This window comes from Primulina huaijiensis, chromosome 12 (assembly GCF_012295235.1).
Source record: "Primulina huaijiensis isolate GDHJ02 chromosome 12, ASM1229523v2, whole genome shotgun sequence".
NCBI lineage: Eukaryota > Viridiplantae > Streptophyta > Magnoliopsida > Lamiales > Gesneriaceae > Primulina > Primulina huaijiensis.
Genome location: NC_133317.1, coordinates 354,988 through 377,630, shown reverse-complemented (window position 1 = coordinate 377,630; position 22,643 = coordinate 354,988). Strand labels below are relative to the sequence as shown.

Sequence of the window (22,643 nt, the reverse complement as noted above, 5' to 3'; positions counted from 1 at the left end):
TCTTATTATTAATAAATTTATATTAATTATTATATTTTATTTAATGTATTGTTATATTAATTTTTTGTATTTGTATTAAATTATATTAATTACAAATCATTAAATCAAATTAGTTTTAAAATATTAATAATTAACATAAATAAGTAAATATTTTAAAAATCAACAATTATTTTTTTTTTAATTTTTATGATTAAATTTCTAATTATTAAAATAATAAAATAAATATTATACTATAATTTAAATAATATTTAGGAGAACGTAACAGATGTTAGTTAAAACTGTTCTCTCTTTTGTATTAAAGTGTATCGTGGTCATGTGTTTCCTGAGAACTTTGTATTTCCTTAACCTATTTTCAGTTGCAAGTGAAATCAAATATTTGATGATTCTTGAGTTTTTGTTGAGTTGAGTTTTCTAACTTACTGTTTCGCTAAAGCTCATGGACCAGCTACATTGAAATGATTTATTGTTGTAACTATAAACTTTGTAGTTGATTTGTGTGTTCGATCTGTTGATAGACCTGCCCATAATTGTCACAGTTTGGGACAAATATGGTTTTACCGTTTCTTATTTTTCAGCAATAACTGACCAATACTTCTTTATGTTTCTACCCACATAAATTTCGACAGACGTTGCTCAACGAGGCAAATTGATTATCCTTGCACAGTGTTTAGTGATCGGCATCCGTCAAGTACTGTTTCAATTACTGTACTTGAGGTTGTCGAGATGTTCAATGCATTGAACAACCTCAGTGAAAATCAGTCGCTCCCTAAGAGTATTTCTATTTTTCTGTAACTTGAAAACTGTCCAGTCCAACATCAGAAAACTCATAATTTCTTTCACGCAAACATGCACAGGGGGGATACTGTTGTGTATATACACGTAAATGATTTGCCACATTTACTATATGAATCCATACAAATGAGCTTACGGCTTCCTTTTTCTTGTTGAAATTCAATAATTATCTTAAGAATTAATTTAGTTGATTGTTATCTTTGCGCTCAATAGATTTTACTGTATTTGGGTGTTCAACTGGTAGGATTATCCCACCCTGGAGCAATTTATGACTTCTCGGATCAATTGTACGTCCTGACAATGCTGCTTCATGCAGTCATCCTTTATGTGCAACCACTTTCTGCCCTTTTCTCTGTAAGTTTACATTCTCTTTCTTTTAGCAAATCTATATTGTTTTATCCCCTTTTGGGTTCAGCAGAGAACCATATTTGTCTTTTTCACGTTGCTGAATATTGTCCTGGGTTACACCACTAAATTGGGCAGAGTGGATTGTTGTTTTGTATCTGTCTTTTCCTGTGAGTATGTGTTCCGATGAAGTTAAATACATAATTCTCCTGTAAGCTTGTGGGTTGCTTCAACTTTGAAGCGACTTGGAGAGGGGTGGAATGGATGTTTTGATATTTTTTAAGTATTGACGGTGAAACGTCTTTGGCTTTGGATAAAATCTGTTTCCTCGTCTCACATAGTGCATCTCTCTATTGCAGGTGATAATAATTGATGATATGCTGAAGTTTCTTTCAAGAAATGCAATTCGTAATGATCATTCTGATTGCAATTTGTAATTGTGAAATTTGTAGTCCACACGGTCCTGATATTGGCCAGTTTTTATTTCATTACAGGAATTATGTTTAATTTCAGATTCAGGAGAGTGGATTTACTTCCTAAAAGAGAAGTTTGTGACAAATGATGGAAGAAAATTATATTGCCTTCATGATTACGTCGAGGAATATTAATGTGCTTCCTGCTGCTTGGCTTGGGAAGATGAACATATATATATAGACTAACTTGAGGAGTCATGGCCAACTTTTAGATCGAGATTTGTTGAGGTAAGTGGAGCTTCAGAAGCTCTAAAAGTCTTGTTTCGTTGTAAGAAACGAGCAAGATCTCGAATGTTTTGGGACATCATGTGGAACTTTAAAAGAGTCAAAAGTTTGGTAAAAGGTCGTGTTCGAGTAGATGGTAACTTTGACGAGAAAAGCTTAGCGACACAGAAAATATAGGGTGGTCTGGATTTCTCATATTCATCAAGTTGATAGCTAGCAATGTGAGATGATAAAGATTTTTAAGACGGATACAACTATTGATATTGATCCGGCATGATTATCGACATCATGAACCCCTTTATAAATTAAACAGCAATTCACGCCAATTAATTTTATGCAATTAATAAGCATCTACATAATTCAATATCTGCATATATGTTACTTGTTAATATACTTAATTGTACACTAATACTAAGTTTATATGGAATCTGGTGAAGCACACATTATACCATGTTGAATTATCTAATATGCATGAATCGATTTTAGACGATAGTGTAAATAGTTAGAGTGATGTTACATGTACGTCCATATTTGTACGTCAATTTGTACAACACAAAAAATTCAATGTAAAAATTCAATTTGTCAAAATCTCACTATGATATAACAGTAAAATCTCGCGATATAATGGTGGTAAATATCGATATAACAATATATTGATTGTATCTATATCATTATTCAAATAATTAAACAAATAATTAAACGTAAGCTATACGAGATTATAATTTGACCTGGTGTATAGAGATTTGTCCGTCATTTACACACGATTATATTATATTACAATAGAGTTATGGGAAGGTACGAAGAAAAAAAAAGGAGATAAGATTGCCAACACGCTAGAAAAATGAACACAAAATATTGACGTGTAATGTAGACTTTAAATGTGATATGAATCAATTGCAATCATCAAGTTAACTTATGCCTCGTGTGTTATTATCGAATACTGTTTCCATTTAAGAATGACATCAAAGTTGACTTAGACACGTGGAAGGCTGCATGTGGCTTCAACTTGTTAGTTCGGATGGCAGCTACGTACGTGGGGGTAATGATTTAAGGTTCGTCAACTTTATCCACAATCCGCCTTCCAAATTTTTGTTTTTCGATGGTACTTTTGCATATGTATTTATTGGATGGGTAATGAAAATTAATAAATGGCGAGAGATCATAAATTTCGTATGTTCTTCCGGTGAAGTAGATATTTGAAATTTAATTTAAATCATGAGCGATAAAACAAAATATGTTATAAACATCGATGATCGATTCTTGTTTGTTCAAAAACATCCTAATTTTTTATGAACATCCTAATTTCATAATCCGCTAAGTCTAAAACTTTTTATACAAATTTTTTGGTGTAAAAAAGATTATATTAAAATTAATAACTTCAAAGATTAATAAAAAAAATTTCATAATTAATTAAAATGTTTATTTTATAAGTAGTATGATGTTTATTTTACTTTAAATCTTTTGTTGTTCTGTATTTATTTTGATTATTTAGCTTAGATCGATGTAAAATAGTAGCTCTGCATGTGATTAAGTCATGATACTAAAATTCCCTCATGTATTACAATATAAGATAAATAAAACATTAATTTTCGAATACAATATATAATTCGATGTTTTTTGAAGTGAGCTAGCTGCATGAAACATGCTCTGACTTGAAATTCATTTCTTTTGGTAAGGTATTAATTATGGCCAACTCCTTTAAAATAATTAAACTTCATGTGAATTTTTAAAGTTAAAATATATTGAATGTTATTTTATTGTGTGCATATACTCAAATAATACTAGTTAAATTCCTTGAAATCAAAAGTATGTTATATTTTGTGGCACACCACCCAAATGTTCAACTGAGTCACGAAGCATGTTTTGTTTCGAGAAATGTGCATTTAGTCGATTTATTAAGATTGTATATTTCTTTATTAACATCTGACGGTAATGATGATTGTAAGTATGGGACTTCAATTCCTGATTGTTATTCTTTTGTTTGCTCATATATCTCAGTTTACTTTACTTGCCTATAGGAAGGATAGATGTGTCTCGTAAAATTGACATCGTTATACAAGAATTTTTGTGATTTTATTATTTAATAAAAAAGAAAATATTCATGATCCATCTCATTCCTCAACCAATTTCATTTTATTTTCATTTCCGTTTTTCCCTTTGTCACCACAATTGTGCTATAATATTCATTCAAGAAATTAACAAACAAGCCCACATACGACGACTCATCTTCAACATGTGTGGTGTATTCTCGCTGAGTGCTACAAAAAATCATAAAGTGGCCATTATTTCACCGATCAGAAGGCACGAATCCCGTAAAACGCTCCTCGGTATTCGAAATCGCTCATATCTTACATTATCGAAGAACCTTTTAAGATTTTTTTTCCCTCTCTGGTTAGGGTTCGATTAACTTGAGCTCCAGTGTTCGCTTTCTGTTTTCGTTTTCTTTGCTTTTATCTTGATTTTTGTTGGTGACGTGTAATTTTGTAGCTATTTGGGAATTGGTTTTATTTTGCCTCCATCTTAGCTTTATGGAAAGTAGGTTGGCGAGAAGCCGATTAAATTTTGCTCTGACGAAGAAAAAATGGATCTTTTCGCTGGGATTGGTTGGAATCTCGACTTATGGTTTGTACAAAGTGTACCATATACCCTCTGTGACTAGGAAAAGAGAGAGAATAATGAAAATATTGGGATCTCTGGTTTCAATGGCTGATATGGCTACTGATTTTGCTGAGACCATCACTGTCGTATCTAGGGATTTAAAGGAGTTTCTGAAATCTGATTCAGATGAAATGCCTAATAGTTTAAGGCAATTGTCGAAAATTTCTCGGTCAGAGGAATTTTCTGAATCCGTGACCCGTGTTTTACAGGCTATGACTGTAGGGATTTTAAGAGGTTATAAGGTAGGGAACGGTGGTGTCGAGATGCAAGAAATGGATAAACTGAGTCTTCCTGATAGGATCATGGATAAATTGATGTCACGTGCTGGAACTGGTCTCGTTTCTGTGATTGTTGGTAGTTTTGCGAGAAATTTGGTTTTGGGATTTTATGGTAATGGTTCCTGGGAAGGATCAAGTGAAAGTGGTCAGTTAGATGCGCCATGTATGAAGTCAAGTTCCATTACCTCGTCTAGATGGTTAGATATGATTTCGGATGATAGATGTAAGGTTTTAGTAGCAGACAGTATTAAGACCTTTGTTGGCACTGCAGTTGCAGTTTATCTCGATAAAACCATGGATGTTAATATTTACGATGAAATGTTCGCAGGATTGACTAATCCGAAACATCAAAATGACATGGAGAGTATCTTGGTTTCTCTCTGTAATGGGATGGTTGAAACTCTTGTTAAGACATCTCACCAAGTACTGACAAGTTCGAAATCAGCTCCTAGATTGGGATCAAATGATTCTTCTTCCATCGTTGACCATAGTGAAGCTTCAAGCTTGAAAAGCTACAAGGGTTTTGAGTCGGAGGCCTCTCTGGGTAAAGTGGGAGAGATGAATGGGTTGATTGATCTTCAACAAAGTGGGTGGATTAGTAGCGTGTCATCAACATTAGCAGTGCCTAGCAATCGTAAGTTTCTTCTCGATGTGACCGGTAGGGTGACATTTGAAACGGTTAGATCAGTGATCGAGTATTTCTTGTGGAGAGTGATGGAGTTCTTGAAAAGAAGTCTTAATGTGGTTCAAGATGAGGTTGTGGAGAGGGGATTTGAAGTGGTGAGATATTTTGGTTCAAAATCTTCTGTGATTCTCACCATGTGTCTCATGTTGTTTTTACACATTGTGGGAACCACTGGAGCTATACTGCCTGCCTGAAACGATTGATGGACTTCCCCTAAGTATGCCAAAGAGCTGATAAGGTGTTCTGCGGTTTTCATGCCTGTATATAGATTAGCTTCTTGAAATGATGGCCATTAAATTTTATGTTTAGATTTGAACTCGTTGAGCAACTCAGGACATGAAGATTCTTCACGTGCCTAGTGTTGCAGGAGTTCTTTGGCTCCTCTGGAAATGAATGTATACTTAATACTTACAGATTCACGATTGCAGCTACGATATTAATCATCCTGTTTTTTAGTTATGGGATGATATTGAATCTTACAGATTTGCGCTGTCCTCCTATACCGCATCAGCTTCTGTCTTGTTTCCTATTTCGTAAAATTTCAATGATTTTGATCACGCCCTGACATCGATCGATCCTGTATCATGTGTCGTAGATATCTAACTCCGAACGTGTCTGGTTCAGTTAAATTTGATATCAAGATGCTCTGCGCTGAATTATATTGCTTGCCTGCATCTCAACGTCATTAACTAATGAATAAATTATATGTAGTAGTCATTATTAGTAATAAGGGACCCGGATGCCTGTCTAATAAATTATATGTATTAGTCATTATTAGCAAATTACTACAGGCGAATCCATGGCTTATGTAAGCAACTTGCAAGTTTTTTCTTAACGATATCAAAGATAACCAAAAGTAACTCTAATGTGCTATATATATGGTTAGGTAAAAAATATATATATCATTTTCTCATGTAATGCAATGGATTAGTGTGTCCAAGTAACTCTAATGTGCTATATATATGGTTAGTTAAAAAATATATGTATCAAAATATGCCTTTGAATAAATAAAGGCACGTTGATCTCGCTCATTCACTTTTAATGTATTTCAATCACTTCTCCCATCGCTTATTGAATATATATTAATATTCGATGGGACTTTTTTCTTATATATGATTCCTATTTCCCCGTGGTCTTAGTATTGCCTTTTTCGTTTAACCTAAAACGGAGTGATATATATAAAGCTAAAAAGAGAGACCAAGGACATGATATCCCTAAATTTTCTTTTGCCCAAGTTTTAAACACTTTGTCAATTATCCATATATAGAATATTAGCACTTTTACCTGACGAAGAACTATCGTCGTAGATTAAAAAAAACAATAAAAAGAAAGTTAATAATTCGACACCTTTTTTCTTTGATATTGGTAAATTGCACAACGGCCACTGAAATTATTTAGCATCCTCAGTTACGTACATGTATGCTACACCATGCATGCTTCAACTTTATAAATAATTACTATAATAAATTGCAAAACCAGGAGATAAAGAAGATAAATATTTAATATTCCATACATTTTTCAGAAATCGATTACATTACAATAATCAAAACAGTACTTTACCTTTGCCGATTCTTCGTCTCCTGTTCAGATTTCTATCACGCGGTTGCAGATGATGACCGGCATCATCGAAGATCAAAGGTATATCAGTTGCTTCATCATCTTCATGCGTGGAAACTTGAATGCAAGAACACCGTTCCAACGAGGCAAAAAACGCCCCGGTCAAGCCATTAATGAGCCAAGCGGCCACACCATCGAGCTTGGCCGCACAAGCTTGACTCCGCCTGGTTGAGGTGTTTGAGGTGCTGGCTCTGAGTTTGAAAGCGGTGGCAGCCATAGTTTTTGAGATGGAGGAATGGAGATTTTATTAAAGGTTGATTAGATTACATGCAATGATGATTCCAGAGAGGAGAAAAGTATTAACTTATAAAATTAATTAAATTTCAGGTAAAAGTTTGTAGTGCTGGCTGGGGTCTCATTCATTTTGTAACGTTAATGCATCACGCGTGCATATTATGCATGGAGTAACTTTTAGATATGACTCAATTAATGATCGATCATGTTTACTTTTACTTGTTTAAACAAAAGTGTTCTGCTTAGTGTCGAATGATTTTAGATCCAAAACTAATTTTACGAGAAAGAACGTGCTTTGAACAAAAATAATGATTTAAATTTCAATCTAGTATATAAAAAAAAAAATAAAAAAATTCCTTCTCTATATATAACTAGAACCGCATCTCTTCTTACACATTAATGTGTGTGTGTCAAAAAGTAGCAGGCATCATATCCCCCCTTGCCGGAATGATGAGACCCAATTTGCAAGTGCGCTTAATCATGGATTACACCACTTTTACCTAGCTATCTAGCTCCTATATTTATGTATCTTGCATACCGAAGCCTTACATATACTTGGTCTCAACATTTATTTCGACACTATCTCGAGCTTGAATTACTCGAGTATATATATAGATATAACTTGTACTAGCTAGTTTATAAAAATGGTCAATTCATTAATCTATTGTCGATTGAATAAAAAAATAGAGTCAATCTCATGGCAAATGAAAAATCTGACTGAACGAAATTCGAGTTATGCAATTCAAATGTACTCAAAATAGATGGCCTATCCAAATTTATAATGGATCAGGTCGACTTTTAAGAAGATTGGGCCAATCAAAAGCCCAATCGGACCCAAGTCGGACCACCCAGGGTAACTTGGTAGAATTAAACCGGATATTTATTAAATCATTGATCAACTCATAAAAAAAATATATATATATCACATGTAAACGATAAAATTCGAAGAGCAAATTACCAAATTTAAAATAATGAAAATATTACAAAAATAATTATTTATAAAACAAAATAACTCAGATCAACTCTTCTCGATCTTCTCATTTTTTTCGAAGAAACCCAAACGCGGCATACGTTGGTAATTTTGAAACAGTAATCCGACACCTATCATAATTCAACCTCGATTGCCAAAATTTACTTGTTTGGATTAAGATTCCAAAACCCAGCTTCAAACATGCTAGATGATAAATCCGTAACCCCCGGACGGTGAGCTGCAATTTTACTTCACTTCATTCGATTTTACGTGTAGAGGGCATCGATCAGCTAATTAAACTAGTCCTGTGATTATCCAAGTGTTTATTAGTTCAATGAAATGGGACAAGTTTCTTTTGTGGATCGAATAGTGCCTTCCGGAATTGAGTTGCTAATTTGAGCTATTTCGGCGTGATTGTAAACTTTTCTAAGAATTTTGAGTTAATTCGGTTTTTTTTTTTTTTTTTTTTTTTTTTTTTTTTTTTTTTTTTTTTTTTTTTTTAAATTTGATTGTTTAGTTCTTGTATTAAGAAGTCGAAAAATTGAAATTCTGCGTCTGTTTTTTCTTCTTTTTTGGGTGCAAATCCACAACTAACCTTTGTGGCTTTTTCGAAAAGTTTTTTTGTGCTTCGCTTGTTGACAAGAGGATGTTGTCTAGTTAATTGGACGTTATCATTATTTTTACTTAATAATACTTTGAAATTAAAACTTTTTGTAGGCACGAATTATTGAGTATGGTGAGGAAACACTCAAAGTTGATCGGGAAAACTATTTTGGAGGAGGAAGAGACATCGGATGTGGAAATGGATTCAGGATTCTGGCGGGGCATCATTGATTTATATTTTGTTCGTGGTAGGGAGTCCCAGGGTCGTCAAGATGATGATATGATATTCTTTGTTCGGAAAATGGTATTTTCTGATCTTTATAATATGTTGTCATCAGTCATTTTTTGTTTTAGTGGTGGTAAATGCATTTATCTGTGAAGAGTTTGTTGGGACAAAGACTCAACGGAAATGTGGAAGGCAACTCTCCCTACTTTGTGCGCAGGTGGGCCTCTAAGGTAAATCGAGAACAAAATACGTTGGTGCCTGTTTTTGTACCTCGTGTCCTGCTATTTTAAATCCTGACATTAAACTATGCCTTCTGGACATTGGCCAAAGTAACAAGGCTCTTAAGTATAGAATATTTGTGTGTGTGTGTGTGTGTGTGTGTGTGTGTGTGTGTGTGGGTGTGGGGCATGAGAGTATATGACCTTAAAAAAATAAAATTATTTGATTATATCTTGAGCATGTATTTCTATATGCACACATCTACAAAATGACTTTTGGTTATCAATAAATAATTTTTATTATTTACATAGCTGAATTGAATTGCTTGGCCAATACCAGTGTTTGGATCTGTTTTACATTCTGCTTGATAGGATGATGCTAATTTGCCATTAGATGAAATTAATCTTTTATTATCTACCAGTTAGATGAATTAGTTGGAGATAATTCAGTGGACGTAGATTGGAGACGATCGTTTTACTTAAATTTGATCGCTCACACTTCCTTCAGTGTCACTGTAGCAATTTGCAGGTAATATTTTAATCTTATTGTGATCTGTAAAAATTTTCATTGGTAAAATTTATCAGATTTGATTGTATATCAATCCATTTATTTGCTTAATGATTCAGTGTTATCTTCCTTTTTTCCTTTTTAATAAAAGTTACTATATTCTTTTCCACGGCAGCCATCAGGTCCTTCAACAATATCAATCTGCCCAAGGCAAACCTTTGTCTCCCATCTATAAGGTATATTCTATTGTTCAGGATAGAAATCTGCTTGTTGTCGAATCTAAACTCATCTCTCATGTGCTGATGTGTCCTCATTTATGTTTAGGGATCTGAATTTAGGTCTTTGGCCTTGTTGAATTATCACTGTGTTGGTGTGTGCATGTGCGTGTTGGGAGGGTCAGGGTTTATGTATTTAAGAACTGCTGCTTCCTCTTTTGTGTTTGTACACCAATATAAGTCAATAACAAAGTTTGATACCCTTCCATTACGTGTAAAAAGTTATAAACTGGTCAAGTCCAGTGATAAGAATTGCGACTTAAAAGGAAACTTTGCATTTGGTGTACTATGTATTCGGTGTTTTTGAATTTTTTGGAGTCAATCTTAAATTGATGTTTTTTTTGTACAGATTCTCTCTCTTATTCTTGTTTGGGTTATTTTTAATTATTTTTCACATATTTAAGTATGCCATGTATCTCAAATTTAGGACCTATATCATAAGAAACCAAATGCTCCACCAGAGGGAAGAATGGTTGCTCATAGCCTGTGTGGATATTTTGGAGTTCATTTTAGATGTTGGCTTGCTACTTAAGCAAGAAGCTCGAAAACATATTCTTGTGTTCATAAACATGTCTTTACTTGCAAATATTGTGATTGCTCTTGTGATTCCAATTGCACGAGTAGATCTATCACTGGAAATATGTAGTGATCAATCAGATTGCTCAAGTATCCTATTCTCAAGACCTCTATGGATGTATATTTTGTCAAAATATTTGTATTTTAAATCATGCATAATTATATCTTTAACTTGATGTAATTTATATCAATGTTTGTTTTTATGGATTTCATTTCCATCCTCATTGATAAGACAGGAGAACTTAAAACAAACATATCTTGTTTTACAGGTCGTAAAGACTGTGTATGCATCTCCGAGTCGCATTAATTTTCATTTGGATTCAAGGAAGGTAAGTCCTCTTCTTTAAAGTAAATTGGCTTTATTATCGATGTATTTTCCCTATTGGTTATAGTGACAGTCTTACGCACACAATCAGGAAGTAGAAACAACGTCTGCCTATCCAGATATATGTTTTGCGGTTGATGACTTTGATTCCACTTTTGATGCAGTGGTAAGTTGCTGTTTTTTTATGTAATCTGGATATTTCATACTGCTTCTGCATTATAAGCCATTATTTGAATCTCTATTTTCTAAAGAATGTCTTTTGTGCCCCATGTTGATACATATAGACCTTAAGAAAATTATGATGGATCAGCCTTTCTCCAGTGCATCTCATATATTTGTATGGTTATGTTTTTGTTTTTTTGGTTCTCAAAACTCCTGAGCACTTCAGTTAGTAACACATAACAAGTTAGATTCCTTCAGGCAAGCAGTTTGGCTGTTCCTTGAAAGGTGCTGTTATCCGATTCATGTTGAGATGATCATGACTTTGCTAATCTTTTCCCTTCATATGTGTTTGAGTGAGTAGGATTTTTGATTAGCCCCTACTTTTATCAGTTAGGGATATCATATGTTTTTTTTGGGATAGGATGGGGGTTGTAGGCGGTGCCGGGATGTTGTTTCTACATGTATTTGGTTTTTCTGAGCTTTGTCTTTCTGGTGTTTACTGTGTTAATCTTACAAGCATACTTTATCAAATAATAATATTTTGATATTATTTAAATTTCTCAGGATTCTTCACATTAAAATTCTTATTTTTTACACAAAATTACAAAATCAACTAAATACTCCATGACGAAGTTGGCTATCATCACAATATTATTGAATAATGAACGATGGCTAACCTCTTATGATGTTTTTTACATCTTTTAAAGCGAAAACATTTTAATTTTTTACAAAATTTGTTGATATAAATTTAAATTATTAATCCCACAGGTCTTGACTGATACAGACCACTGCTACTGTGTACTGCTTAATGCTCATGATGGGGCAGCATTTCCCAGCGAAAATATGGAGCAATCTGGTGGTTCTGGCATTTCTTCCTCAGGGACAGTCACCAGTGCTGGAAAGAAAAAAAACTCCAAGGTATCATTCAGCAAATCATGTAAACAATTTATTGTAAGCAATACGATAGTTATTCTTTTGCACTTGAGTGAAACCATAACAGCCATCCTAGTTGTCTGCCTCGGTCTAACTTGGCTTGATCAAGTGGGAGGCGTTGTGAAATAGTACCTACTTTTGTTCATCAATAACTGCAAAAAATATTAATGTACAAATGTTAATCAGCGAAAAGCCAAAAACGTTCAGGCCGAACCCAGTTTAAACAGTACTAAAGTGTGACCAGGTCCGTAGGCTCGAAAATGAAGCAGACCAAGGTTCGACTTCGACCTAGCAATACACATATTAACTATTCAGAGGAGCTCTCCTCTCATATCCAACTGGTGTTTAGACTGATGCCTTGACACGCCATCATCCTGCTCTACGGAAGTATTTTAACTCCATACTCCATGTTGAATTACACCTAGTTTTTAAGGTTTTCTGCTCTCACGTGAGCCATTGCTGCACAAAATTGCACTCGCGTCCTAGTTGCATCGCATTTGTACCTTGAATATTCGCCCCAGTGCAAGTTCATGCATGTGTTGGAGATAATTGAAGCCTCTCATGTGAAAAGTGATCTCAGCCTCGTGAAACTTTTGGTTGCCGCAAGGTTTTCAGATACATTTTAAAAGATCATTTTGACAGCTGTATGGCTTGTGGTTGCAGGTCACTCTTTTCTCAGGCTTTGTTAGTTATCAAATGGTCCGAGAAGCATATGATGGTAATTTACTTCGCCCATATCTGATGCATTGTACCCGTGGTTTTGAACTTTTGTATTTACTTCTACGATATAATGTTGTCTTCTATAAGATGTTTATGTTACTGGTTTAGATTTTGAATTTGATAGTATCTGGGAACTATGCTTTCATAATGAGTTAGGGAAGACCTGTCAAGTGTTTAGATCCATTCTGCACCTTATTGGGTTGCCCTTGGGTTTGTGTCTTTTATAAAGTTTCCTTGTATAAAACTGAGAGTTTTTTATTAAATAATTGTTATGCTCAATTATATTGCAGTTGAAAATTTTTTCTAATGCTATTACACCTTTCATTTCCTTCATATTTTCAATGTTCCAGCTGGGAGGAGTGGTTTTGGAAGCCTTCTCTCTCTTGGGCATTCTTCTGGGAAAACCGACCGGATTTACATGAAAGGCCCTGGAGGGCGTGGGGAAGTTGAAGTAGCTGTGTCTGGTGTTCTAGGTAAGTTGACCTCTCTCTTGTTATCTTTATGTTCTGTGGGCTGAGAAGCATTGGTCTGAGTTCTATTCAACACTGTGGGGGTACTTGTGGATGTATATTTTCCTACTTGGGTTAATTCAGTTAAATTTGCTAGAGATATTGGCTAGAGCTCTAGACATTTATAATTTGGGTTTTTCCTATGATAGATCAAAGCACAATGGAATCAGGTCCTCACTCACCAGTTCAAATATCTAAAAAAGGACTTGGGATAGGGACTATTGTCCGTACAGCAGCATCAGTTGCATCAATGGCCGCAAAACATGCGTATGCAGCAGCATCTGCCAATCGACCTTCTGAAGAAGAGATGCTTCCCCTAAAGTGCTGCCTAATGTCCATATCATTACCATGGGAACACATTGCTCAAGATCTTTTATTCAAGGTGAAAAAATTTATTTTTCCCGATCTCATTCCGGTATTATAATCAGAAATCTTGACAGTAAAATGACTGTTAAGCTCAATGATGCCGGAAGCCAATTGTGGAACTAATCATGATTTTCCTTTTCAAGGAAAAAGTCATAACATTAAGTCAATTTAGTTAAAGCGTTTACTCTTACCATTACGGTGAGAATTATTTTCATATGAATGATGAAATATAGTTACTAGATCTACTCGGCTTGAAATGATCCTCACTTTTGTTTCGATGCGAAAAATGCAGGGGAGTCCTCCAGTGAACTTGTAGACATCAAGGAACCTCAATGTAAGATTGATTGACTTGGTGCGAGGACAGATCGAATGTTTTAGAGAGAGACGATGGAGCTCATTTGTATATAGCTTGTGTTTTTGGAATACATTTGCAGTTTGCCAAAATAATACTTTCATCGTCATGATTCATGTCTGCTAAAAGCTCTAGTCAGCATACAACCAGATAAATAGAACCGAGTGACTATTCCCATGGAAATAGTTCACCTGACTAAAGGATATTTTTTTACCACCCAACAACTGACCATATTCTCTCAAAGCGTGTTTTAGATTGGATCTCTACTTCTTGATTTACGCATTTAAAAAATGACATGACTTGAATAAACTAAACTAAAAACAATTAATTGAATGCAAACACACGGGTAGGGTGGGAAAAAATATCGAATTGTACGGTATACCGAGATTATCGAATCGAAAAAACATCGAATTTACCGAATTTTTGGTATACCGAAGATTTCGGTACGGTACGGTAACAATACCGAATTTTTCGGTACGATAATGGTATGTAATTTGAAAATTTCGGTATATATCGAAAAAATATACAAAAATTTTAAAATATATAATATTTGAAAACAATAAATTTATAAAAATTTTCAAATGTAAGGTTTTTTTCGGTATAAAAACGATATATATCGATACCGTATTGAAATCTCGGTATATCGTACAATTTCAGTATAATAGATATGCTAATTATACGTACCGAAATTTTCGGTACGGTATCGATATGAATTTTTTTATACCGTAATTTTCGATACGATATACGGTATAGGATATTCTGTACGGTACAGTATGGGTGACTTACTGTGCTGTGTCCGAAAATATTCAATGGCTAGGCCCAATATCTAACGGGCCCAAAACAAACTAAGCCGAGGATGATACAAGGGCATTTTTGTAAACTCGTTGCCTTTTATTCTTTACATCACGAATACAAAATGCCGCCCGTTGGAGTTTCCGAATTATTCAAAACAAAATCTATTACCTCACCGCCAAAAGGCTGCCCGTTTGAAAATGGAGAAGATTTGCGTCGCCGTGAGAGTGAGACCTTCATCAAGAGAGGGATCGGGAAATGCCTTTCAGTGGAAAATTGAAAATAATTGCGTTTCTCTGCATGGAGTTCACAAGACTCCAATTTCTGGAATGTCATTTGCTTTCGGTGAGCTATTTTACGAACTATGTTGAAGTATTTTGAGTTGGATCTGTCGACTGTTTGCATAATTTTATTCTTTTCCGCAGATCATGTATTCGACCGGGATTGCAGCAATGGTACTGTTTATGAGCTTCTCATTAAGAACATTATCCACTCTGCCGTGGAAGGATTCAACGGTAAGCACTTGTCGGTATTATTTATTTATTTTTGAGTTTTTTGGTCAAATTGGATAATTACTTGAGACTAATTGCTTAAGGAATACGATATGCTGAATAAAAGAAAAATGAAAGAATGTTTGTCAAACAAGAAGTCGGTGTCAGTTCAATTAAAATGTTCTGTTTTACTTGGGCATTCTTGCTAGTTGAAGCTATGTGGACTAATTTAAGGAAAGTTTTTATATGAAGAAAAATGCTTGGGATGAAAAATAAAGCCAATCATAGACACACCTCCTTTTATTAGGTTGTGCCGTGATTTGCTATACTGCATCAAACTTGAATTTCTTTTTCTTTCAAGTGTGGTTTATGATATGTTGCTCTAGTTTAAGTTCTTACTGTTATAACGATAATCGAATTGTAATTTAGGAACTGCATTTGCATATGGACAAACAAGTAGTGGGAAGACTTTTACCATGAATGGCACAGAAAATGATCCAGGAATTATCCATAGGGCCGTAAAAGATATTTTTGCTAATATTCAGCAGGTGATAAAGATCAATTTTTTCAAACAGTAAAATTGTTTCAATCAATTTTTTTCAACAATAAAAATTGTTCCCATTATCTAACGAAATATTTTCTTTTGTGTTTTAGACATTTGATAGAGAGTTTCTAATACGAGTTTCCTACATGGAAATTTATAATGAAGACATAATTGACCTTTTTGCGGTGGAGAATCAAAAACTTCAAATTCATGAGAGCTTAGAGGTGATTTATGGATACAAAACATATATCATAACAACTTTTTTAATACATGATGGTTTTTAATTTTTCTTGTCCTCCAGCGTGGGGTATTTGTTGCAGGACTTAGGGAGGAAATTGTAAACAGCGTCGATCAAGTTCTTAGTCTTATCCAACTTGGAGAAGGTTTAACTTTTGGATCAGAGTGTGATTTAAAATGAACTGAATTTGGTCCTTTTACTTATCCGAATCCAATGTTGTTTATTTTTATTTTTCCAGCTAGTAGGCATTTTGGTGATACTAACATGAATGCTCGCAGTAGCAGATCACACACTATTTTTAGAATGGTAAGTATTATGCTCTTGAATTCCCTGACGTTGTGTCTATGAGTAGCTACTTGTCGTGTTTGTTTCTTAAAATGAAAGCTTTGTATCTCCCAATTCCCACTTATATCATCTTAAATATTTATCATGAACTAGGTAATTGAGAGCAATCAAAAGGATACCAACTCCAGTAAGGGTTCAAGTTCAGATGATGCTATTCGAGTCTCGGTCTTGGTTCGTGATCCTCAACTAGAACTATTCAAAAGGCATCAACTTTTTATACCACTTGAGACAAAACATATTGGTCTACTAAAGTGAACGGTTTCTCTTTATTTCCCTCAGTACTGACTACATACTACCAATGTACACAAACTAGTTATTACCAATGTTTTAAAAGAAGTTACGATCTTTTTTCAAACTTATTTGAGAAGTTTTTCTAATGTATTGAAGGTAATTTTCACTTATTTTGATCTTCATATCCCATGATATATATCATGATTGTATCTTAATTTTCGCCATTTTTCTTGTCTAATTTTTGCGATGTAGAACTTGGTTGACTTAGCTGGATCTGAAAGAGTTGCTAAAACTCAGGCTGGAGGGGTTCGTCTGAAAGAAGGAAAACACATTAACAAGAGCTTAATGGCTCTTGGTAATGTTATTAACAAACTAAGTGAGGATGGAAAGCTAAGGTAGCCAAAGACGTCTGTCAATAAATATAGTGATAAATGTTTATTAACTCATCTAATTTCACGTGCAGAGGTCACATTCCTTATCGTGACAGCAAGCTAACTCGTATTCTTCAACCTGCTCTAGGTGGTAATGCGAAAACTTCAATAATTTGCACAGTTGCACCAGAACAGGTCTTCAACTGCTTTTTTTCCTCCCATGTTGCTATTACATCTACTTGATATCAATTTTGCTTGTGGAAAACGACTGTAATCTCTAGGTTCACATAGAAGAAACAAAAGGAACTCTCCAGTTTGCCAGTAGAGCAAAACGGATCACCAATTGTGTTCAAGTGAATGAGGTATGTAAAGACGTCTTGTAAACGTGGTAATATTAATATTTTCAGTGGTCTTTTTTCCTTCCTTCCATCATTGAGCTATGGCTCGTCAGAATAGACTATCAGTTTTTTACTTAATAATAATGGCTTTATTGTTTCAAATTAGTGTTTTCTCATTCCTGCCTATGAAAGATTCTGTCTGACCCTTGCTTGGTGCTATATGGCTGAGAATCAAATATTAGTATACAGGACCCTTGTATAAAGTACCCTTTCGCAGGATTGCAGTACCCCGGATTGATTTGGGATCCTTTATTTGAACCTGATGGTATAGTTAATCTTTCGTTGATGTATATCAGATATTGACAGATGCTGCCTTGTTAAAGAGACAAAAACTAGAAATTGAGGAACTAAGGAGGAAACTTCAGGTAGCTATGATTTTGCTGTATATTTGACGTGGACTGACAAATAATCTCTGTAAAATTATTTTTTCAGGGATCTCATGCAGGAGTCTTGGAGCAAGAAATTCTGAAACTGAGGAACGATATGCTCAAGGTAACTTTTTTGCATTTTTTGGAGTTACAAACATTTTAATATCTTCCCACAATAAAATTCATTAACCGTTTTTCAGTATGAATTGGAGAGGGAAAAGCTGGCTACAGCGTTGGAGGAGGAAAGGCGATCACATAAAGAGCATGATCAGTGCACTAGGGAACAGTACATGAAAATTGAAAATCTAAGCAATCTGGCTTCTTTGTCAGACTCGGAGAAAAGTTCTTTCCAGGTGAAACTTTGAGATGCCCTTAAGGTTTTACTTTCAGAACATTTCCTCTCTGTTTTCCCTATTTTAACTTTTTTCTTGGTTTACTCCTTGTTATTTATCACAAGCACACCCCAGATCCACCTGGCAGGTGTTCTGATTGCCATTAAATGAATTAATTTTGGAAGCTGCTCCAAAATAATAATTATATACCACAAACCTAGGAAATATGTCTTTTGTCATTTTGAACTCATGACATACTCTTGTTCCTTTTCTATTTGTAATTATGAACACATAACAGTCTACTTGTTTTCTTTTTCTAGCTTACTTCTATTGATCCCATCATTGGTTAATCTTATTGATTCAAACAAGCGTCTAATAATGGTTACAGAATGATGTCACAATATGCCTTCAAGTTGGAAGCATGGATAGTAACAGCATGAGCCAACAAAAAGGTTTTAGTACCCCGTGTTATAAAGCAGCTCCCAATGTATTTGTCGCTAAGAGGTCACAATACTTGACGGAATCCGAGTTTAGCCCACTTCCAGATACATATAGTAATTTTGCTGATGAAGACACATGGATGAAAATGAATAAAGGTTTCATAGTTGACCTTGATTCACTCCACATGACTCCTGCAAGGAAAGTTCAATCATTTCCGTCTAGTGAGGTAATGTATTCATATGCCTGCCTTAATTTCTGATCTCATTGTCATTGTTTCGCTCTGAATTATCGTATCATTTGTTGTCTTTCTGTTATGTAATTGATGAATAAATGTGACTCGAGTGATTGGACTGTGTTTGTCCACCAACTTTGCCAATGCTGTGTTTTAATTCTATTAGCCGTCCTGGGCATTGTTGATGGCAGGCTACTTTAATCATCGGTCGACACCTAGTTTATATGTAAGGACATATTTCTGTCCAGAACTTGTGATTGAAGGTCTAATACATATAATAAATAGTATTAAATCTTAAATATATAGTGAGTTTTCCTATTCCCTAGAGCTTCTCATGAATATGGATTTGGAAAGAGTATATGTAATTCTGTGAAATCATATTTGATTTTGAGAGTTCCATTGCTGATAATGTTTTATAGTTGAAAAAAATGTACCTTTCTAACTCATTTATCTATGAAACTTAGGGAAGATGCTAGTATGTTCTTATATTGGGTATCTATCACAGGATCTATCAACGGACAATTACAGTCAAGAGATTCAAAATCTCCAAAGACAGCTAAACCTTGTGGTTGAGGAAAGAGATGAATTTAAGGTGCGTTTCTGCAACTGTAAATTTGTCCTAAATCTGTAGAAAGGGCTGTGTAAATGGAATGCACTGAAAATAACATTCTAATTTGTTCCTATAATTAATTACCTTGATTGTATGTATAATTCATATTCATCTTATGCCTCACTACATGCTTCTCAGAGAAGATATGCTGAACAAGTTTCATTTAATAACCAAGTGACAAGGGAGGTATCTGAACTTCAACGAGAGGTACTGAATATTAGAGAATTTCCACAGAACCTGTGTGAGCTCATGACGAATTGTAAAGATATTTACAAAGACGTATTTTCTATTTTACAGGTGATGCCTTCGTAAAATTCTAAAATCATTCATTTAATTGTATACTTCCAGTAAATGGTAATATTTGTCTTTGGCATGATCAGGACTTCATTTCAGATGAGAGATCTGCGGCTGCACAAATACTATCGACAACAAGTGAACTTGGCTTGTGCCTGTTCTCAAATTTAGAATTTCATCTATCAACATTTGCGGATGGCAAGGGACCATCCCCCACAATTGACTATTTGTCGGTTCAAGAGCAATGCAGTATGCTCTGTAAGAGGTTGAATAGCACAATATCAAAATTGGTAATACCAGATGGATCAACTCTAAAGGATGAACATACAACGGGTTCCCTTAGCAGTAGAACAGTCAAGGTAACTTCCTTGGCATCTATATCAAGATTTCTCTAGCCAATTTTCTTAATTTTCTCTATCTTAACAGTTGGATTCTATTTTTTCTCATTTGCTTGCCATCTTTGGTTCAATTGACTTTCAAATTCTTGTCTCTCATATTTTCACGATGGATTTCTTGGTTACCGTTTTCCCTCTCAACATTTTACAATAGTTAAATACCTTGGGAGAGCAAATTGCTTATTGGAAGGAGGCGGTAGAAAATGAAGTCGCAACAATCAAACAAAAGCGCAATGACTTGGAAAATGAGAGGGATATATGCAACAAGCTTCTTGAGATTTCTGAGGGTAAATATCAGAGCTTGGAAAGGGAGTTCCATCTTCTGAAAGAAGATAAAGAAGCGCTGCTTCAACGAATTTTAAATTTATCTCAAATGCTCGAGCTAGTAACAGGACAAAAGGATAACGCTTTTCAGGATTTGAAAACAGAAGTTCGTAGGAGGAAAAATCTCGAAGAAGAGATCAGATTGTTTAGCATTGCATTTGCAGGTCGACAGCGGTCATTAAATTCTTTCCACGGTGACTTCAAAGCTTTACTTGATACCATGAAGTCTTCATTATCCAAATCTCGTTGATCTTGAAGACATTTAATATTTCGGTATCATGTACAATTTCCATGTTCTAAATTACTTATCATTGTCATATAGCAACATAATTTGTTTATGTTTCTTCTGTATCATAGTTGGAGACCCAGAGATATATTTTAGTGTACGATAGAATGTGATTATGATATGCCCACAGAATTGGAATGTGCAAGTACTTAAAATTGTGGTGATGCGTCTCTTGGTACATGTGAGAGTTGGGGGTGTGTATTTTGGTAGAAAAGATTTTAAAATCCGAAGGTTTGCTGAAGGATTTCTGCTGTTACTACTTACTATTTAGTTTTATGTGTGTAAATTCGAAGTACAAATTCAACATTTTATAGGAAAAATATTCGTATTATTTAAATTTTTTACTCATTAAGGAAGCCAGAAAATGGCGACAAAAGCAGAGCGCCTGTGTTTTCTGTTTTTGAATGCGATGTAGCTTTCTTGAAGCATGTATCTCTTTTTATTTTATCATTTTCTTTGAAATGTCACTGCACCTGCAGAGACATATGCCTGCATTGAAACTTAATTGTAGGCTATTTGTTTGAATGCTTTTATGTGTAAATGAAAGGACCACAGTATTGGCATGGCCTGTGCTGTTTTTGTCATGACAAATGCCCCATGTTATTTAACATGGCCTATCCAACCAGCAGAACCCCTTATTTATGAATGGAAATTATCTGCTCAGGGAATGTTTCTACTAAAAAAATTCCAAGTTTTTAGACAATCTAGCAATGGTGAATGTATCAACAAGTAACAGTGATTATTTCTCGTGTGTATATATTTGTATGTGATTTTCTTTTTAGAAAAAAAAACATATGAATTTTATATTTCAAAATATATTAAACCCTTCTGGGTGGTATTAATTACTGCTTAGTAGTTTGCCAATAAGCAAAGAAGAATCTCACCCTACCTCAGTTATTATTACCACACCAGATCTTTTTGTTAGATAAAAGATTTATCCAGTAACAACCACAAGACTTCAATGATAATTCTCAATCTTGGTGATGGAGACTAAATATAGAACATGATAGGTTTCAGAAAAGTGGTTTGGCCGTTCCAATAATACAACTGTTTATTAGGCTACCATACATGAAAAGTAGGGTCTAAGTTATTCTCCAATTTTTTGCAGCAAAATACGGGAAATATATTATATTTTATAGGAAGGTGTCCCTTTCTAATCTTTTTTAGGCTGTCGATTGTTTGTAAAAACAATCTGAATTTGTAATTGATTGATGTTCATTTAAATCTGAATTAGTAGGCTTATAATAAAACCAAATCCAAAACTTAGGGTGAGAAGGATCATCAAGGTGTAAGGAGCAAAGTTTATATTTGTTGAGAAAACATACATTAAAAATTTTAAATTATGAACCTATTCTATGCATTAGTCAATCGACTTTCCACTTATTAACTAGCTCTGTGCTAGATATCACTATATTGGAATGAGTCCATATTGCTGATGTACCAATTATCATTATCAATTTCAAATAGATCAAAAGTGACAAGTAGTGATAATGAAACTCGTTGGTTCAAATAAAAGTATCCCAAAATTTTATGTATCATTCCAAAAAAAAAAATTTGTGTATTGATTAGTTAAATATTGGATTATTTTATACCTTTTGTGAACCCTAATAGTTTTTCCGGAGCCAACATTGGTCCACAATAACAATATGAGAGAGGGCCTTTTGCATACGATGACAAATAATATGGAGGGACCATTGCAAATTATAAGTAACAAACAGTGTACGAGCATTTTTAGTAGAGACAAATCCAGCTATGCCATGTACCACCACTATTCATTTTACTTCATGTAATGCCCGAGATTTTTTATCCTGTTAATCTGAGACTATTAATTGATTGATTGATATGGTTATAGACAGAGCATGTCGAGATGGGCTTGGAATTGTTGAGTTGAGAGTATGTGC

General features: G+C 34.4%; 3 protein-coding genes and 1 long non-coding RNA gene across 4 annotated transcripts; all 4 read left to right on the top strand.

The window, feature by feature from the left end:
* Window positions 1-533: 533 nt before the first annotated feature.
* On the top strand, window positions 534-2,073 carry LOC140989343 (uncharacterized). Its single transcript, XR_012177478.1, has 3 exons — window positions 534-1,146; window positions 1,497-1,545; window positions 1,632-2,073. It is a non-coding gene; the product is annotated as an uncharacterized lncRNA (long non-coding RNA).
* A 2,021-nt stretch (window positions 2,074-4,094) lies between these two features.
* On the top strand, window positions 4,095-5,954 carry LOC140990698 (protein PHLOEM PROTEIN 2-LIKE A10-like). Its single transcript, XM_073460533.1, has one exon. The coding sequence runs from the start codon at window positions 4,364-4,366 to the stop codon at window positions 5,648-5,650; it is 1,287 nt and encodes a 428-aa protein (XP_073316634.1). The 5' UTR covers window positions 4,095-4,363; the 3' UTR covers window positions 5,651-5,954.
* A 2,356-nt stretch (window positions 5,955-8,310) lies between these two features.
* On the top strand, window positions 8,311-14,278 carry LOC140990346 (uncharacterized). The gene is made up of 12 exons (XM_073460001.1): window positions 8,311-8,510; window positions 8,995-9,184; window positions 9,262-9,336; window positions 9,747-9,853; window positions 10,008-10,068; window positions 10,953-11,012; window positions 11,100-11,174; window positions 11,939-12,088; window positions 12,767-12,821; window positions 13,174-13,296; window positions 13,482-13,714; window positions 13,991-14,278. The coding sequence occupies exons 1-12, from the start codon at window positions 8,479-8,481 to the stop codon at window positions 14,012-14,014; spliced, it is 1,185 nt and encodes a 394-aa protein (XP_073316102.1). The 5' UTR covers window positions 8,311-8,478; the 3' UTR covers window positions 14,015-14,278.
* Window positions 14,279-14,980: 702 nt separating this feature from the next.
* On the top strand, window positions 14,981-21,112 carry LOC140990689 (kinesin-like protein KIN-7N). The gene is made up of 18 exons (XM_073460524.1): window positions 14,981-15,187; window positions 15,268-15,357; window positions 15,763-15,881; window positions 15,988-16,101; window positions 16,179-16,260; window positions 16,354-16,421; window positions 16,554-16,631; window positions 16,944-17,086; window positions 17,155-17,257; window positions 17,344-17,424; window positions 17,757-17,825; window positions 17,893-17,952; window positions 18,029-18,181; window positions 18,549-18,827; window positions 19,339-19,425; window positions 19,582-19,740; window positions 19,824-20,096; window positions 20,287-21,112. The coding sequence occupies exons 1-18, from the start codon at window positions 15,043-15,045 to the stop codon at window positions 20,704-20,706; spliced, it is 2,523 nt and encodes an 840-aa protein (XP_073316625.1). The 5' UTR covers window positions 14,981-15,042; the 3' UTR covers window positions 20,707-21,112.
* The last annotated feature ends 1,531 nt before the right edge of the window (window positions 21,113-22,643 follow it).

Bases quoted from the DNA above. Each gene is read 5' to 3' on its own strand.
- LOC140990689 (XM_073460524.1), top strand. From the start codon at position 15,043: ATGGAGAAGATTTGCGTCGCCGTGAGAGTGAGACCTTCATCAAGAGAG. The intron at 17,087-17,154 runs GTAGCCAAAGAC...TTTCACGTGCAG, and splicing joins AGTGAGGATGGAAAGCTAAG to AGGTCACATTCCTTATCGTG. The intron at 18,182-18,548 runs GTGAAACTTTGA...TAATGGTTACAG, and splicing joins CGGAGAAAAGTTCTTTCCAG to AATGATGTCACAATATGCCT.
- LOC140990698 (XM_073460533.1), top strand. From the start codon at position 4,364: ATGGAAAGTAGGTTGGCGAGAAGCCGATTAAATTTTGCTCTGACGAAG.
- LOC140990346 (XM_073460001.1), top strand. From the start codon at position 8,479: ATGCTAGATGATAAATCCGTAACCCCCGGACG. The intron at 11,013-11,099 runs GTAAGTCCTCTT...GCACACAATCAG, and splicing joins TTCATTTGGATTCAAGGAAG to GAAGTAGAAACAACGTCTGC. The intron at 12,089-12,766 runs GTATCATTCAGC...TTGTGGTTGCAG, and splicing joins GAAAGAAAAAAAACTCCAAG to GTCACTCTTTTCTCAGGCTT.